This window comes from Chiloscyllium plagiosum, chromosome 13 (assembly GCF_004010195.1).
Source record: "Chiloscyllium plagiosum isolate BGI_BamShark_2017 chromosome 13, ASM401019v2, whole genome shotgun sequence".
NCBI lineage: Eukaryota > Metazoa > Chordata > Chondrichthyes > Orectolobiformes > Hemiscylliidae > Chiloscyllium > Chiloscyllium plagiosum.
In genome coordinates, this window is record NC_057722.1 from 46142993 (window position 1) to 46162973 (window position 19981).

General features: G+C 40.0%; 1 protein-coding gene across 2 annotated transcripts in view; it reads right to left on the bottom strand.

Annotated features, from left to right (window-relative positions):
* Window positions 1-19981, bottom strand: part of dis3l2 (DIS3 like 3'-5' exoribonuclease 2) — a 300765-nt gene that overhangs the window by 22263 nt on the left and 258521 nt on the right. For both annotated transcript variants that reach the window (XM_043702288.1, XM_043702289.1), the window contains 4 exons: window positions 11308-11491; window positions 7818-7904; window positions 1712-1859; window positions 47-177 (listed from right to left, as the gene is read on the bottom strand). In XM_043702288.1, coding sequence (XP_043558223.1) covers window positions 47-177; window positions 1712-1859; window positions 7818-7904; window positions 11308-11491 — 550 coding nt within the window. The remainder of the gene's footprint in view (window positions 1-46; window positions 178-1711; window positions 1860-7817; window positions 7905-11307; window positions 11492-19981) is intronic.

The window sequence follows — 19981 nt, forward strand, 5'->3', positions numbered from 1 at the left end:
CAAAGCAATTGCAAGCTATCAAATAAATAATTGTAAGGCTTCTTACCTTCACAAAAACAGAGAAGAAAATATCAGTGCTAAGCTCTTGTACTTTTTTCGAAGCACTCTTTTTTGCATTGCAATGGTCTGCTTGTTTCTGAATGTCACTTTTCTCTAAACCAAACTGATGGCCAGAACCTGAATAACAAAATTCAGAATACTAAGTACACATAAAATCACCTTTTTTTGCACATTACTAAATAATGGTCAGTGGATATTTTAAAGTGACTCAAAAATCACGCAATTAGGTTTGAAGCTGTTCGAGAACATAAGCAAAATATTGCAGACGTTGGTGAATAGAAATTTACGCAGAAAATGCCAGAGATTCTCAGCAAGTTAGGCAGCAACTGTGGAGAGAAAAATAGTGAACTTTTCAGGTTGATGACTTTCAACAAGCTCTGCCTGACTTGCTATTTTCAGCATTTTCTGGCTAACAATTTGAATAACTCAGTTTAAATACTGAATTTACAAAATACAATAATTTTGTTGGCACAATATTTAAGTTTATTTTACAACTTCTGGAATAATGTAATGGATAAATGGTTATTTGAGTTTGGATATAACAAAAAACTTAAGTAATATGTCATTTAAACAGAACAGAGCACCATCTAAATCTGTTCATAGCAGTTAAGTGAGAATCCATACAAAATGACTAATTTAGTGAGTGAACAACTGGCTTTCAAACGAACTGTTGCTTCGAATGCCAGTAATGCATTTACCAGTCAAAAAAAACTATTTTGTAACTTCAGTACTATTTATTTCAATTGTAGTCTAGATCATCTGTACCACGAGTTATGGATGTTTTTAGATCAATAATTAGAAGAGATAAAATAAAGGAATGCAAATAATGCTGACACAGTAAAACCTACTTTCACAAACGCATACTTTTAATTGTGCTCTGCGAGATGAATGCTTGATGAGATCTAGACTATAGCATTTGATGAATGTTAAATTGACGTCCAGTTGGAAAGCAGTTACTTAGTACAATTTCTCCAAATGAAACAGAATCTACTTTATAAAGGGTACATTGTATTGGTTAAAACTGAATGTATATTCAATAATCCATATGGCTTTCTTAATTGGCAACAGGAACCAATCTCCCATGCTTCAATACAGATAAAAGAAAAACAAACAATTCAAAAAGTTCAGAAATATTCATTTAAAAATCGACTGTGCATATCAACGCAATTGCATTTTTGAGATAAAATTTTTAGTTAGTTAAGAGATTGATCCAAAGAAAATTCAATAAATATCATGTCATGAAAACAGAAGCAGTCGATATGTAGAGGCAGCTAAATACATTTTCATGTTCAGAATTACACATCGGAAGGTGCAAATAATTTAAATGAAAAACTGATAGTTGTAAAAAGATATTAGTCACTAATAGAAATTCAGGGCAAGAATACAACCTAATTATTTTTCTTCCTTCCTGAACACAGGAATTCTGAAAACATTTAACAGCTGTGTGGCAAAAATAAGGCCTTCTTTGGCTGAAAACGAACTCCAAAGGCCAAATTTGAGATATAAGACCCTGCTTAAAAATGGTACCACCCTGCAGTACAAATCTATTTTAAAACACTAAAAGCAGTTCAAGAGAAATATATATTTATTCAATACTTAGTTTTATTTCACTATGGACACACACACTTTAAGCAAAGATTGTGTTACCTACCAAGTAATGCTGCAAGAAGTCGATGCACAATAATATCAGCATAACGACGAATGGGGGAAGTGAAGTGAGTGTAGAAAGGCACATTGAGTGCATAATGGCGGAATAATGTTTCATCACGAAGGACTCCAGTACAGAAGTACTGTGCCATCTGGAAGGAGATTAATTACATTTGCACTGTGGTTGTTTTCATTTAGGAACATATAAAACATATGGCAGAACTTGTTTTTTTAATATATAAAAATCTCACAATTTATGCTATAGCTTTCTCAGATATTTCAGGACATTGTAGTCCCAAGAAAACATAAGCCACAAGTCTATCAATAGAGTAATCCTATAGATGAAGGGAGGTACCCTTCCCTTCAAAGAACGAAGATGACTCAGAAGTACCTTTTTTCATTTCTGGAATCATTATAGAAGTAGATTCACTGATTAATGACATTAGGGGTGGATGAAGCCTTCTGCAAAAATGTCCCAAGTCAACTGGATGTACACTTGTCTATGTTCTACACAACAGTTTAACAAAACAGCATTTATAAATAACCTCAATAGGCAATCACAAATGTGTAAAGAGCAGCTACAGAATGAGACTGCAGAGGCAGCATGGTGGATCAGTGGTTAACACTGCTGCCTCACAGCAACATGAACCCAGGTTCAATTCCACCCTTAGGTGACTGTCTGTGTGGAGTTTGTACATTCTTCATGTCTGCCAGGTGCTCCAGTTTCCTCCCAAAATCCAAAGATGTGCAGGTGATATGGATTGGTCATGCTAAATTGCCCATAAATGTCTAGAGATGTGCAGGCTAAGTGGATTAGCTATTGGAACTGCACAGTTACGGGGATAGGGTAGGTCTGGGTGAGGTACGCTTTAGAGGGTCAGTGTGGACTTGATGCGCAGAATGGCCTGCTTCCAGATTCTATGATTCATTATTCAGTATCACAGGTCAAGAAAACATATTCAAGATCACAATACATAAAGAAGTGAATGTAATTCTGATAATCAATAAAAACTGGGACAAACTTGCAGTTATTATTTGAATAAATAGATTTAATTTCAAAACACCTTCAGCCAGATTTTCTGGTGAGTGGCAATCTCACGCAGATTGTTACTCTGTCCTTCATTTTTTTAAGAAAGAAGAGAGCTCTACATTTTTGAGAGGAGATTCTGTTCATCTCTTCCTCATAAATGAGCATGCATACTTTCATCCTGACAGTTCTTTCTAAGTTGAGATAAAAAGATGGAGCAGATAAATTTACAAATTTGGGAAAGAAAGATTTCTTGTTTGTTTGCCATTGTGATGGTGGTGAAGCGGTGATGGCAGTGCTGTAAACATTTTGTCTATTTCGATTTTTGTAAGGCTTTTGACAAGGTTTCACAAGCTAGACTAATTAGTAAAGTTAGGTCACATGGGTTCTAGCTGAGCTTGCCAATTGGATACATAATTAGCTTAATGGTCAGAGACTGAGAGTAATAGTGGAGGGTTGTTTTTTCGGACTGGAGGCCTGTGTCCAGCGGTGTTTTACAGGGATTGGTGCTGGGTCCTCTTTTGTTTGTCATTTATATAAATGATTTGGATGAGAATATCAAAGACATGATTTGTAATTTAAGGACGACACCAAAATTGGTGGCATTAAAGATAGTGAAGGTTTTCTAGATTACAAAAGGATCTTGATCAAACGGATCAATGGGCTGAAAAATGGCAGATGGAGTTCAATTTGGATAAATGCAAGGTATTACATTTTTGTATTGTTATAAAGCAGAGGTCGACCCTCTTCTGATAACTAAACCCAAAACACCCTGAGAGGGGTGCCCCATAATCTATTGAGTGAAGTGTGGAAAGTAGTATAACCTACCTTTCACCCCTAATCGATTATAAAGGAGTGGTTAAATGAAATGAAATCCTTTCACTCACTTTACAACCAACAAGCAACAATTTATTTATCTAACTCCCACAGGGAACAAATTAACGGAACCCACTAACAAAGTGAACACTTGCCCTCAAACTACTAACTATTCCCGAATAAACAAAATTCTAATGGTACACTGTTCCAATAAATGTAAGTCCCGCCTATATAAAATACAATAAAAATTTTAGAACCTAGTCTTTCAAAATTACAGCCAGGATACGTATTCTGGAATGCCGCGCATACTCTCTGCTGATCTCTCAGGAATGCCTCTTCATTTGAATGTGTGTGTCAGGAACACCGCTCTCTGTCAAATTATTGTGTCAGAAATATAAAATTGTCGCTGTACCTTTAATTGGATAGCACTAATCTTTTCAGATGGCAGTTTGTTCTCTGCCAATTTCAAACACCCTCTTCTTTTATACCTTTGATGACCTATTAATCTCTGTACAATCAGTTATCAAAACCATCGGATTTAAATTTAATTGGTCCTTAGTGTCCAAGTGCCTGGTTAAATTAATTGGCTAAATCTAAAAATCTGTTGTCTTGGTAAAAATGCTGCTTTGCTTTCTAATAGTATAGCCTTTTGAAATAAATGTTTCAATTTGAGCACCTGCAAACTGGCAAGTTGCTGCCCACAGACACTCAGTAGATTAAGTATAAAATAAAGTACCTTTTAAAAGGATTGTACACTTCTACCCCCTATCATTTTACCAACATCAAATTCTAACATCCTGCCTTTCAATCCACAAATATTCTACCCAACTTTGCAACAGTACAACAAACAAGGGTAGGGCTTATACAATGAATGGTAGGGCCCTGGGTAGTGTTGTAGAGCAGAGGGATCTAGGGGTGCAGGCATAAATCTTTGAAGTTTGTGTCACGTATAGACAAAGTGATCAAGAAGGCATTTAGCAGGCTTGCCTTCATTGCTCAGAGCTGATAGTATAGGAGTTGGGAAGTTATGTTGAGGACATGGACAAGGCCTCTTCTGGAATATTATGTCCAGTTCCAGTCGCCCAGTTATAGGAAGGATATTATCAAGTTGGAGAGGATTCAGAAGAGATTTACCAGGATGTTGCCAGGTAGGGAAGATTTGAATTATAAAGAAAGGCTGGATAGGTTGGGACTTTTTTCACTGGACTGTAGGAGGTTGAGAGATTGCCTGATACAAGTTTATAAGATAATGGTAGTTGTCTTTTCCCGAAGATGGGGGAATTAAAGACTAGGGGGCACATTTTTAAGATTAGAGTGGTGCTGGAAAAGCACAGCAGGTCAGGCAGCAACCGAGGAGTGGGAAAATCAATATTTCGGGCAAAAGCCCTTCATCTGGAATGAGGTAGGGAGCCTCCGGGGTGGAGAGATAAGGGGAGAGGTGAGAGATTTTAAAAAAGACATGAAAGGCCAAGTTTTATTACACAGAGGGTGGTTCGTGTGAGGAAGAAAGCTCCTGAGGAAGTTGTGGATGCGGGTACAATTACAACATTTAAAAGACATAGATACATGAACAGGAAAGGTTTGGAGGGATATAGGCGAGGAGCAGGCAGGTAAAACTAGTTTAGTTTGGGATTATGTTCATCATGGACTAGTTGGACTGAAGGGTCTGTTTCCGTGCTGTATGATTCTATGACCAGTAATCCAAATGTCAAGGTCAGTCCTCCAGGGACATGGGTTCAAATCTTACCAACTCGTTGGGGAAATTCAAAGTTAATTAATAAAGCCCAAATATTAACAATTATTTGGTAGTACTGAACTTGAGTACAGCTGAAGAAAGGTTCATTTTATCAAATATTTACTGTGTTGCAAAAATCTGAAGGGATCTGCCGTTTGATACGATGTGCCTGTTTTTCTGATGCTTACAGACCTGGCATCACACTCCTAGTTAAATTCAGGAACATTATGCATTTGTGTGATACACAGCAACATCCTGTTAGTGATAAGCACCAACTGCGTTGCTATCACTGGGGGTGCAATGGCCTAGTGGTATCATTGCTAGACTATTAATCCAGAAACTCAGCTAATAGCAGATAGTGGAATTTGAATTCAATAAAGAATATGGAATTAAGGGACTAATTATGACTATGAAACCATTCTCGTTTGTTGGAAAAACCTACCTGGTTCACTAATGTTCTTGAGGGAAGGAAATCTGTCATCCTTACGTGATCTTGCCTACATGCAACTCCAGACACCTAACAATATGTTTGACTCTCTGGACAATTAGGAATAGGCAATAAATGCTGGCCTAGCTAGAGATGCCCACATAATTAAGAAAATTAATAGCAGCATAAAACAACCACCTTTCCCGTTGTTCAAGCTTTTGAGACACCTTATGCCAGAATAATGGAGATCGACTGGGCAATATTCAGTGATGGTGATAAGGCCATTTGAGTTTGCCCAAAGTCATCCTATGGGATAGTGGTTATATAGACCATATAATTTCTTGCTCTATTTCGTGCAACAGTGCACACCATTAGATGTTAAACATGCCATCCTTACTTTTTTTATTTATTCATCTTGTGGGATGTGGGCATTGCTGGCTGGTCAACATTTATTGCCCATCCCTAGTTCTCCCTGAAAATGTGGTAGCCAGCTGCCTTCTTGAATCACAGCAGTCCACCTGCTATGGGTTGACCCACATGCCACTGGGGAAGGAATTCCAGGATTTTGACCCAGCGACAGTAAAGGAACGGTGATATATTTCTAAGATAGGATGATGAGTGGCTTGGAGTGGAACTTGAAGGTGGTGGTGTTCCCATGTATCTGCTGCCCTTGATCTTCTAAATGAAAGTGCTTGTGGGTTTGGAAGGTGCTGCCTAAGGATCTTTGCTGAATTTCTGCAGTGCATCTTGTCCATAGTACACACTGCTGCTACTGAGCATTGGTGGTGGAGGAAGTGGATGCATGTGGATGCAGTGCCAATCAAGCAGGCTGCTTTGCCCTGGATGGTGTCAAGCTTCTTGAGTGTTGTTGGGGCTGCACTCATCCAGGCAAGTGGGGAGTATTCCATCACACTCCTGACTTATATCTTGTAGATAGTGAACAGGCTTTCAGAAGTCAGGAGGTGAGTTACTTGCCGCAGTAATCCTAGCCTTTGACCTTCTCTTGTAGTCCTGCACTTAAATGGTGAATTCAATTGAGTTTCTGATCAATGATAACCCCCAGGATGTTGTTAGTTTGGGTTTCAGTAATGGTATCACGGAATGTCAAGGGATGGTGGTTAGATTGCCTCTTATTGGTGATGGAGATAGCCTGGCATTTGTGTGGCGCGAATGTTACTTGCCACATCAGCCCAAGCCTGCATATATTGTCCAGATCTTGTTGCATTTGGACATGGGCTGCTTCAGTGTCCGAGGAGTTGTGAATGGTGCTGAATATTGTGCAATTATCGGCAAACTTCCCCACTTCTGACCTTATGACAGAGGGAAGGTCATTGATGAAGCAGCTGAAGATGATTGGGCCTAGGACACTACCCTGAGAAATTCGTGCAGAGATGTCCTGGCCTATGTGTGACTCCAGACCCATAGCAACTTGACTAACTCTTAACTGCCCTCTGAAATAGCCCAGCAAGCCACTCTGTTTAATGACAATTAGGTGTGAACAACAAATGTTTGCTCAGTTAATTTAAATTTCATCAGCTGCTTTAGTAAGATTTGAACCCACGTGCGCAGAATATTAGTCTGGACCTCTGAATTACTAGTCCTGTGACCTTACCAGCAGGCCATCATCACCCATACCACAAATACGTTTTCTATATCTGTGTTACAATGTATCATAAATGCATGACTACTCAATTGTGAATAGTAGTGCAGTTTGGGCAAACTTATTATTTGTGACTGAGTTAGGAATGTAATGCCTTGTACAGAACTTAAGAACGTGACAAAATGAACACTGACCTTTGCTAATCAAGACTTCAAAGTACACTGTAATGAATTTCCACTGAACATTCTGTTTGTACAGTCAACTTAAATATGAGCATAGTACATTAATACATTAATTTGTGTCGGCTCACAGAAATGTAGATAAATGTAAAGAATATAAAGTTCATTTCTAAATAACAGTGCATTTGTAATTACACAAATGCTGTCACAGCTGTATATGCAAGTTTATTTTCTTGAAGTCTGGAATCACGTACATTTTTGTTAGCAGACTAATATATTATTCTTGTACAAACAAGAGATCTTTATACCATTTAAATCTCTTTTACCTGCATTGGTCGAGAACACATATGGGTCAGTACTTCTTTTCTGGCAGCAGAATACTCGTCGTTCCCAACAGTTTCATTTAAGGTCTTCTGTTTGGCAAGTCAGCAAACAAAAAAAGTTAGCTTTGAAATCATACCATCTGGAAGCTATGCACTGAATCAAAACAAAACATTTAACGTTACATGAACATTGATCAAAGGTTTATTTCTTCATATTCTTCCCTGGTAAACAACAAGTAAATATATTTTAAAGTGATTTTTTTTGTGAGACAGTGAAGATATAATCAAATCAGGTTTTATGTTAATTTTTATTGTTGTTTGAAAAGTGGGTGCTGCTATTCCATTATGCAATAGCTGGAAGTTTCAGATGATATTCTTCCACCAAAATGAAGGAAACATTAGATTGGGTTTCCTCTTGTATCTAGGATTTGGCTTGCTTTGATACACCTGAAATAAATCAAAAGAATATATACTCTGCCAGAATTTATATTTTGTCTACTCTAGTAAGACTGCAGCACAATACTGGGTGAAATATATCTCAACTTCACTTTTAAGTAAAAACATCAAGGTAGCAGAACAGGAAGTGGTGGAGGCAAGTACAATAAAAACATTTAAGAGGCATCTGGTTGGGTATATGAAGAGGAAGGGTTTAGAGAGATATGAGTCAAACACAGGCAAATGGGTCGAGGTCAGATTGGGATGTCTGTTCGTCATAGATGAGTTCGACTGAAATACAGTGCAACACTTATTTTCAGATTGCATTAGCTAGGTAACACACAATAACTATATTAACAACTAGGATATCACAAACCCAATAGTTTTAAGTTACTATAGTTTCCTTCAAAGGCAGAAATTACATCCTTGACCCACTGGATAGTTTTTAGCTTCTATCTTTCTCTGTGATTTCTGTTTTCAGCATCTGGTGGCATTTCACCTGAAGAAGCAGTGCTCAGAAAGCTTGTGATTTTAAATAAACCTGTTGGACTATAACCTGGTGTTGTGTGACTTCTGACTTTGTCCTCGCCAGTCCATCACTGGCACCTCCACAAGATGTATGAAGGAGAGGGTGAAATGATCTCCAGATCTGAATTGCAGACCACAAACACAATTTCAGTAAATCAATTTTGAGAGATTCAAAGAGAACTGTTTAGAAGCAGGGACTAGGGAAGAGTAAAGAGTTTTTAAAATAGCATTCCCCTTTTAGCTGGCTCCTCTAAAATTAACTTTGAATTAATATCAAGAGTAAAACTATCAGATTTTATTTCAGAGACGCCTGCTTCAATGGAGCCTCTAGACCTGAAGCAATTTCAGGAATGATCTGGTCCTTAATCAATATGTTGTAAACGTAAAACTAAATAAACTAAACAAAATATAACTAAAAACTGCCTTAAAAATAAACTGCGAAGGGAATTTGTATAAAAAGACTTCTTAAACAACTCAAGCAGGCTGTATTGCTTGTGTAAAATATATAGAAGTTCTGGATTTTCTAATCAAGTTTTATATTTATTTAATTATGATTTTGAAAACATTCATGTTATGATTTATCATTGTGTACGTGATCAAAATCAACCTTACACATGATAACTCAGGATGCAAAACAAGCCATTGCCAGCTAAATTCTCACAGAGGATGGTGCATGTATGGAATGAGCTACCAGAGGAAGTGGTGGAGGCTAATACAAACGCAACATTTAAAAGGCATTTGGATGGGTATATGAATAGGAAGGGTTTAGAAGGATATGGGCCTAGTGCTGGCAGGTGGGACTAGACTGGGTTGGGATATCTGGTTGGCAAGGACGGGTTGGACCGAAGGATCTGTTCCCGTGCTATACACTTCTATGACTCTATGCTCAGAAACAGCCTTTATTAATCTTCATGTATAAACTACCTAGTCACTAAGGGAAATGTCTTTCAAACTTGTGTAGAATGTCTCAAATTTGTATGAGTATATACAAATTATAAAATGAAAATAGGTACTACTGCTTATATTTTTGACTAAGTTATTCAATATTGTTTGCAATAAACAGTTTCAACAATTAGAGAAGGACTTAGACAGTTATGAAACAAATCCATGCATACTGACCATCTCCTAATAGGCTGGAGAAAATGAGGACAGCAGATGCTGGAGAGTCAGAGTCAAAAAGTGGGGTGCTGGAAAAGTACAACACGTCAGGCAGTATCTGAACAGCAGGAGAGTCAACTTTTTGGGCAAAAGCCCTTCATCAGGAATGTGGATGGGGAAGGGGGCTGAGAGATAAAGAGAAGGGTGGAGGTGGGGCTGGGAGGGGGAAAGTAGCGGCAAGGTGATAGGTGGATACGGGTTGAGGTTAATTGTGATAGGTCAGTGGGAAAGAAGATGGACAGATAGGACAGGTCAGGTCAAGAGGACAGAGCCGAGATTTTGCTGCACATCCACTCATCTCATCTAATCTACTGTGTCCGTTGCTCTCGAATTGTGGTCTCCTCTCCATTGGGGAGACAGAACGCCAACTCAGTTCAGGGAACATTTCTGGGACACATGCACCAAACAACCCCACTACCCTGTGGCCAACCACTTCTACTTACCCTCCCACTCCCCTAAGGACATACAAATTGTGGGCCTCCTCCACTGCCAAATCAAAGCCACCCACCAACTGGAGGAAGACCGCCTCATCTACTGCCTCAGGACCCTACAACCTCACGGCATCAACATCAGCTTCACTAGTTTCCAAAGCTCCCCTCCCCCTCAACTAATCCCCGATCCAACCCTTCAACTTGGCACTGGCCTCTTGACCTGGCCTGCTCTACCTGTCCATCTTCCTTCCCACCAATCTATCACAATTACATCCCCCCACCCATATCCATCTATTGCCTTCCCAGCTACCTTCCCCCCAGCACCACCCTCACTCCTCTATTTATCTGTTAGGCCCCTTCCATCTCCACAGTCCTGATGAAGGGCTTATGCCCGAAACATCAACATTCCAGCTCTTCGGATGCAGCCTGACCCACTATATTTTTCCAGTGCCCCACTTTTCAACTCCGTCTCCTAATAGGTTGTCAATTCTCCCAGAATGTCCAGCTCCATAGAAAAGTACTTTGTATTCATGACGTGCGCCTATATGCCCACTCCTTATGGATTAGAGATACACACAAAGCGCAGCCGAAGAATTCACAATAAAGATTGAATGGATTGATTCCCTGACAAAATGGGATTTTTAATCAGTACATTCAAAATGATCTTTGGTTTGAGATTCTGGACATTTTGCAAAACTGGGTGTAATATTAAACCTCCAGAAATTCATCAAACAAGTGCAGACATTTCATAGAATGATCACTTAATAGTACACAAGTAAGATTTTAATATTACAATTGTACTTAAAATTTGAAACATAATTGGAACGCCAGTTTACTTGACAAATTTTTGATTCAAAAGTGTTTCAACTCATCTGTTTTCAATTAAAGACAGAAGCTTAAACCATCACATAGTTTTGTACCCAATTTTTCTGTAAACTCACGTGTAATGCGCCTGCAGTTCTGAAGTCAACCTTAAGTCCCAGCTCCTTAAAGAATGCAGCGAGGTCATCAAGCATGTTTGTTTGTGGTGGTGGATGTCGGCGCAGTAAAGCTTGTTCACTGAATTTACTATAGATCGTGTGGGCAACTGCCATGTTTGCCAGTAACATGAACTCTTCAATCAACCTAAAAAATGTGCAAAATATTTTCAGGTAATAAAAACACAACATGTACCTTAACATTGCCATTAATAAAAAGGAAAAGACTTTCTTACAAATGTGAACTCCTCCTTTACTGTTGCATTGTCATTTTATCCATGTTTCCTTTGATTACTTTTAGGTGTGGGATGAGGGAGGGCAAGGGAGTGAACACCAGATAAAACAGTGTGAGGAGAAAACATATGCATGCTGCAACAGGAAAGTTGTGAGTTGATTGATTGTTGAACAGTTACTATTACAGACCGTGTTTCAATTTTAGTAATTTTGAAAACACATTTCTAAACTAGTACAGGGCAAGAAGAAAAAAAATCATAGATACAGGAGAGGGAACTGACTGGTGAGTAAGGGGTAAAGAATTTCTTTTTTTTATAATTTATCTCCATTTTTATAGATAATAGTACAAGAGTAAGGTAAAGTAGATAAAGTCACAGATGATAAAGTAACAAATAAAGTATAAGTTGAGGTATGGCAATTCAACTTAGTCAAGTGAAATGGTCATCCTGTGGCAGGTGGGGAATCGTGCATGCCTTTAGGTAGATGAGCCCTTGTGCGGAATCTGTCACGAGCTGTACAAGCTTGGCTCCAGGATTCAGAGCTTGAGCAGCAGTTAGCATCACAGAGGTGAACCTGTGAGGCACAGAACTACATGGATAGCACATTCAGAGAGATGTCACGCTATATGTTAGACAAGCAAGAGGTTGGGAATGGAATACTGCAATAAAGACCAAGAGAAATCGGCAAGTAAAGTAAGTTTTCCCAGAAGCCCTGCAGGTCATGAGGCAGTTATCTTTACTGGATGTCAAAGATTATTGGATCTTTGAAGGAATGCAGCAAGAACCAAGGCAAGCCACTGGCACTATGGGTGGCAGTTGAATAGGGGAGGAGAAAGAAGAGCAAAGAAAGTACTGACAGTGAATTCTTGAGTTAAGTGAACACACAGGTGTTTTTGCAGCCATCAAAGTAATGGCATGTTGTCTCCCTGGTGCCAAGGCGGAGGATGTCATGGAATGACGATATGACATTCTTCTTCTGGATGACAAACAGTCAACAGTCATGGTCCACATTGGTACTAATGACCATAGATAGAAAGGATGACTCTATCTGCAATCACAGAGAGCAGGATATAAAGCTAACAAGCAGGGCCTATAAAGTAGTAATCTCCAGATTACTCTCAGCGTGCCAAATACAATGAGTACAGAATGGGGAGGACAGATGAATATGTGGCATGATATATGGTGCAAGAGGGAAAGCTGAGATCCTGAGCTAATAGAACTGGGTCTGAGGAATATAGCGTTTGTACATGCCAAACATGTTGTATCTGAACAGAGCTGGGACTGAGTTATTTGTGAGGTATTTGCTAAGTTCTATTAGCAAGGGTTTAAACTAACTCAGCAGATGTCTCTCAACCAGAACAGAATTTTAGAAAGTAATATCAGGGTATGTGAAATACTGAGAGAGGCAGATAACCCTAAAATAATGAATGATAAGTTAATGGGTAAAGTTGGAGTAAACGGGGAAATAGTGAAATCTAAATCAGGGTTACACTGTACATATGTGAATACACACAGTTTAGGATGGCACAGTGGCTCTGTGGTTAGCACTGTTTCTTCATAGCGCCAGGAACCCGGATTTAATTCCACCTCAGGTGATTGTCTATGTGGAGTTTGCACATTCTCTCCATATTTGCGTGGGTTTCCTCTGGGTGCTCTGGTTTCCTCCCACAGTCTAGAGATATACAGGTTGGGTGGATTGGCCATGCTAAATTGCTATTATGTCCAGGGATGTGTAGGATCAGTGGATTAGCCATGGCAAGGGCAGAGACACAGGGATAGGGTATGGTTTCCTCCCACAGTCTAGAGATATACAGGTTGGGTGGATTGGCCATGCTAAATTGCTATTATGTCCAGGGATGTGTAGGGCCATGGCAAGGGCAGAGACACAGGGATAGGGTAGGGGTTGGGTCCGGCTGGGATGCTCTTTCGGGTGGAGGGGGGGTTGTTGACATGAATTCGATGGACTGAAGGGCCTGCCTCCACACTGTAGGGATTATTTGTTGATGATAATTAACAAAATTGGGGGCAGGCAGTTTGTATAAAGGGAATAAGATGTGATAAAGATAATGGAGACCTGTCCAAGGGAAAGGCAAATCTATTCATTAAATGTTTCTGTTTACAAGGTGTTTAGAAAGATTAAGAAAGGGAAAAAAATGGAGGAGGGCTAGTGTTTTTGGTGAAAGAGAGTATTGCAGTACAGGAGAAAGAGGGTGTTTCAGAGCCCTCAAGGACAGAATTGATTTGGCGAGAGCTACAAAATAATAAATGTGAAAATTCATTGCTAAGTGTAGTATACAGACCACCAGGTAGTTTGAAGGATAATGAGGAACAAATCTGCAAGAAAATTACAGAGAAGTGAAACAGAGAGGTTTATAATGGAACACCTGAATTGCCCACATATCGACTTGGATAACAGTAGTATAAGGGACTGCAAAGAACAAGTGTTCTTAGATTCTGTTGAGAAGCATTTCCAAAAGCAAAAAAGTGAATTGGCCAATAAGAATGGATGCATTGTTAAGATCTGGTTCTTGGGAATGAGATGGGTCAAGTAGATCAAATGACAGCAGGCAAATATTTAGGTGACAATGATCATTGTATCATAAGGTTTAGAATGATGGTAGAAAATGACGTTAGTCAAGCCAGAGTATAAATAGTCAACTGGCGAGGTACTTAAGCTTGATAATGCAGCAAAACCAGATGAGAAGCATTTAAGGATACTGAAGGAAGCAAGAGTGAAAATTGCAGAAGCACTGGTAATAATCGTCACTCTTCCCTGGATTTGGAGTGGTGGGGGAGGATTGGAGAATAACCAACATGATCCCCTTGTTCAGAAAGTGGAGTTAAAGATCAGCCCAGCAACTACAGACCAGTCAGTTTAACTTCAGTGGTGGGGAGAATTTGAGAAACATTACTATAAAAAATTTTGGACTGATTCAGAAAAGTCAGCATGGATTTGTTAAGGGAAAATTATATCTAACTACCGCTTCCAAAAGCTCCAATAAGTTAATGAGGCAAAGTATCGACACACAGTCTCACTTTACGTAAGCCATGTTCTGGAACAATTCTTGCATTGCCTAACCCAGTTCCAACCTTCCAGCTCAGCACCATCCTCATGACCTGTCCTACCTGCCAATCTTCCTTCCCACCTATCTGCTCCACGCTCCTCTCTGACCTTTCACCTTCATCCCCACCTCCATCCACCTATTGTATTGTTTGCTACCTTCTCCCCAGCCCCACCCCCCCTCCCATTTATCTCTCCATCCCGGCGGCTCCCTGCCTTCATTCCTGATGAAGAGCTTTTGCCCGAAACGTCGATTTTTCTGCTCCTCGGATGCTGCCTGACCTGCTGTGCTTTTCCAGCACCACTCTAATCTAGACTCTGATTTTCAGCATCTGCAGTCCTCACTTTTCCCTACTCCAAACATCCCTGTAGCTGCAGGGTGACCAGCTTCTGCAACCTGCCCTCCAGGAATCTCCCAGTTTCCTGTTTGATTTGCACTGACTCCAGCCATCCCTCAAGCTCAGAAACCCCAAACTCCAAACTGAAGTTTGAGTAATAGGAGACATTTCCTGCGCATATCCTTATCATATGTTCCTGTAAGGTACACGAATTGAAGACAACTGGTCTCAGCATTTTGCTTTAAAAATCCCTTTTCTATTGCTATTCTCATTATTACTCTTAGTGGTCACCATTTAACTGTAATAAATGGAAAACGAGAATCTACACTATTGGTTGATGAGCTTTTATTCTGATGATAGGTAATCAACCTGAAACACTAAATGTTTTTTCCTCTCGAAAGATGTTTCCTGGTCTGCTGAGTCTTTGTTTTCACTTCAGATTTCCGGCAGTTGCATGTCTTGCTTAAAATTGCATTACATTAGTATTTTTCAAAACACCTTTTGCTACCTTGTATATTTCATTCTTTATGCTTACTGCACCCTGGTGAAGTATGACTTCATGTAACTTCCCTAGTTTTCTTTTTCCAAACTCAAGCTCATGTATTTCTTGTACCTTAATACTGTAGGCTAACCTTCTGTCAAGCAAACAGAAGCACTAAGCACGTATCCATGGTCTTGCTTTGCCTTTGGGACTTGAACTCAAAAACATTCCAGGTTGGTGAGATAACAATCATGGTTCTGTCCACTTTCAAATTCAAGTTTCCAAATAAAAACATATCCAAAAATCTTCATCACAATCTTCTCTGAGAGTTGTGGAGACTTATTTGAACGGAATGTGGAGAATTTTCAAACTGCATTTGTTCAATATGCACCAGAAGTATTGAATGCACTTTCATTTTTGGTCACCTCACAATAATGGGGGTCGTAAAAGGACATAATGTATGAGGAGGCTTGACTTTATTAACTGCACAAATTAGGTTGAGAATAAAACTATGAAGGATGATGATAACATTAAATTTATACATATGGTTAACAACAGGTTTCATTTGTAAATAGTGCACAGACTTCATGTCCCCGTACCTCTGGAATATTCAAAGGTGCCATCCTTCACTCTCTTACTTCTCATCAATTTTCTGCCTCCTGAATGACATCATCCAAAGGCATAAACTAAGTTTCATATGTATCCTGAAAACAGAATTCTACCTGACCATCAACCCATACAAAATGTTAAAATCTGTGCTGTTAAACTGCTTCTCTATCACTCAGTCTCATGAGACAAAATTTCCTCCAGTTAAAAACATCGGAAAGAATTAAACCATTCTTTTTGACCCCTATCACAAAGTCCATTCCCCAACAACCAATTGTATCCCCCATCACACTGAACCAGATTGTTGACAACCCTGTTATCCAAGACCCTGATCCAAAACTCCAAACCCATATTCCCTCTATCATATAGTTCATCTTTTGCTCAAACTCTAATTTATGCTTATGTTACTTCAAAACTTAAATGCTTTCATGCTATCCTAGACAGCCTCCCATCATCTACTCTTATCCAAGTCTCTGCTGTTCATACCCTGGCACCAAATCTTACTCACCCAATACTTCTCTTCTCACTAATTAGTACTGACTTTAGTCTAGCACTGTCCCAATCTTAAAATTCTCATCCTCATGTTCAAATCATGACACAACCATGCTCCTCCCTAACTCTGCAACCTCCTCCAATCCAATAATTCTGTGAGATCTGTGAACATCATTCTGGTGTAGTGCATATCCCTGATTTTTATTGCCTAAGCATTGCCAATCATACCTTCAGCTCCCTGTACCTCCTTCCTCACTTCAGTGACTGAGCATTTCCTCATGAGGCTGAATGATCTGTTGTTTTAAAATACTTCCATGAAGCAACTTGACATGTTTTACAGTGTAATTTCTTGCTGATGATAAACTCAATGCCTATAGACACTTTTAAATCACAAAACACCAGGTTATAGTCCAACAGGTTTAATTGGAAGCACTAGCTTTCGGAACGCCGCTCCTTCATCAGGTGGTTGTGGAGGACACAATTGTAAGACACAGAATTTATAGCAAATGTTTAGAGTGTGTTGGAACTGAAATTATACATTGAAAAATACCTTGAATGTTTGTTGAGTCTTTCATCTATTTGAATACCATGTTAGTTTCACTTCTTTCATGTGTAAATCACAAAACTTTTTTTTAAAAAGTTACATTCTCAGGTTAACTGCAACAATTGGCGTTAGCTAGACAATATGTTGAAGGTGTTAGCCTCCTGTGTTCTCTGTTTGTGCCATAATATTTAGACTGATTCTAATCTAAAAAGTGAGATAACAGAGTTTTACATGAATCCATGCAGTTTTTCAGCAAAGTACAATTTAACTCTGCAAGTACAAATTCACCCCACAAACGTATATGTGTGCATGTAGGTCTTTGTGTGTGTAAGTCTGTCTGTCTGGGGTGGGGGGTTGTGAGTGTGAGAGAGAGTGTATATGTGAGTGTAGAGTGTCTAAGTCTGTGAGAGGATGCATGTGTGTGTGTGTGTGTGTATATAGGAGTGTCTGTGTGTGTGTAGGAGTGTCTGTGTGTGTGTATAGTGCAATGGTGGTCACCTGTAATGTGACATGAACCCAAGGTCTCAGTTGAGGCCCTCCCTATGGGTACAGAACTTAGCGGCACGGTGGCACAGTGGTTAGCACTGCTGCCTCACAGCGCCTGAGACCCGGGTTCAATTCCCGCCTCAGGTGACTGACTGTGTGGAGTTTGCACGTTCTCCCCGTGTCTGCGTGGGTTTCCTCCGGGTGCTCCGGTTTCTTCCCACAGTCCAAAAAAGATGTGCAGGGTCAGGTGAATTGGCCATGCTAAATTGCCCGTAGTGTTAGGTAAGGGGTAAATGTAGGGGTATGGGTGGATTTCGCTTCGGCGGGTCGGTGTGGACTTGTTGGGCCGAAGGGCCTGTTTCCACACTGTAATGTAATGTAATCTAATCTAATCTATCAGCCTCTGTTTGGCCACTTTTCGCTGCTGCCTGTCCTGAAGTCCACCTTGGAGGATGGTCACCCAAAGGTCTGAGGTCAAATGTCCTGGACTGCAGAAGTGTCCCCCAACTGGGAGGGAACACTCCTGTCTGTTGATTATTGTGCGGTGCCCATTCATCCGTTGCCGTAGTCTTTGCTCGGATTCCCCAATGTACCATGCCTCAGGGCATCCTTGTCTGCTACGTATAAGATAGACAACAGTAGCTGAGTCACATGAGTACCAGCCATGTACATGGTGGGAGCTGTCCCCATGTATAATGGTGGTGTCCATGTCCACACTCTGACACGTCTTGCAGCGCCTACTCTGACAGGGTTGTATGGAGTTGTCCTGAGAGCCGGGCAGCTTGCTACGAACAATGGTCTGTTTGAAGTTTGGGGGTTGTTTAAAGGCAAGCAGTGGAGGTGTGGGAAAGGCGAGGTGCTCATCCTCATTGATAACATGTTGCAGGTCACGAAGAACATGGTTTAGTTTTTCAGCTCCTGGGAAGTACTGGACAACAATCAACACAGAGAAGTGTTCCCTCCCAGTTGGGGAACACTTCAGCGGTCCAGGAAATTTGACCTCGGACCTTTGGGTGACCATCCTCCAAGGTGGACTTCGGGACAGGTAGCAGCGAAAGGTGGCTGAGCAGAGGCTGATAGCTAAGTTCTGTACCCATAGGGAGGGCCTCAACCAGGACCTTGGGTTCATGTCACACTACAGGTGACCACCATTGCACTATACACACACACGGACACTCCTACACATACACACACACACACAGGCACTCCTACACACACATACACATGGACACACGTATACACAGGCACTCACACACACTCCCACACGCATCCTCTCACAGACTTCGACCACTCTACACTCACGCACACACATATACACTCTCTCTCACAGACACTCACAACACCCCACCCCAGACACACACACACACACACACTCCCACACGCACACCCCCCCACAGCCTTGGACACTCTACACTCACATACAAAAACATATACACTCTCTCTCACACTCACAACCCCCCACCCCAGACAGACAGACAGACGGACGGACGCATGCACACACACACACAAAAACCCACATGCACACACATACATATACATATACGTTTGTGGGGTGAACTTGTCCTTGCAGTGTTACATTGTACTTTGCTCAAAAACTGCATGATTTTATGTAAAACTCTGTTATCTCACTTTTTAGATTAGAATCAGTCTAAACATTTTGGCACAGACAGAGAACAAAGGGGGCTAACACCTTCAACATATTGTCGAGCTAACACCAATTGTTGCAGTTAACTTGAGAATGTAACTTTTAAAAAACGTTTTGTGATTTACATATGAAAGAAGTGAAACTATGGTATTCAAATAGATGAAAGACTCAACAAACAATCAAGATATTTTTCAACGTATAATTTCAGTTCCAACACACTCTAAACTTTTGCTAGAAATTCTGTGTCTTACAATTGTGTCCTCTACTACCACCTGATAAAGGAGCAGCGCTCTGAAAGCTAGTGCTTCCAATTAAACCTGTTGGATTATAACCTGGTGTTGTGTGACTTTTAACTTTGTACACCCCAGTCCAACACCGGCATCTCCAAATTATAGACTCGTTATGTATGTTCACGTACATGATGCAACACAAAGGTTATGGTTATGAGAAATAAAATAAATTTCTGCATTTGTGAAGAAATAATTTGCACATTATTCTTAAAAAAACACCTAATTTCAATGTAGTTTTTGATAAAAGAAATGTTATAAAATTAAAGAGAGAGAATTTTTTCCAAAATATAGAACAAGAATATTCCACCAATAATGTCCAAGTTCAAGAAAGATCTAACAGCATACTTTCAGAACTATGGACTTTCCAAGGAAATACAGCAGAATTTACCATGGAGAGAAAAATATTAAAGAAATGTAAGGATGCAAATGAAATACATTTTATTCACATTTTCTATAATATAT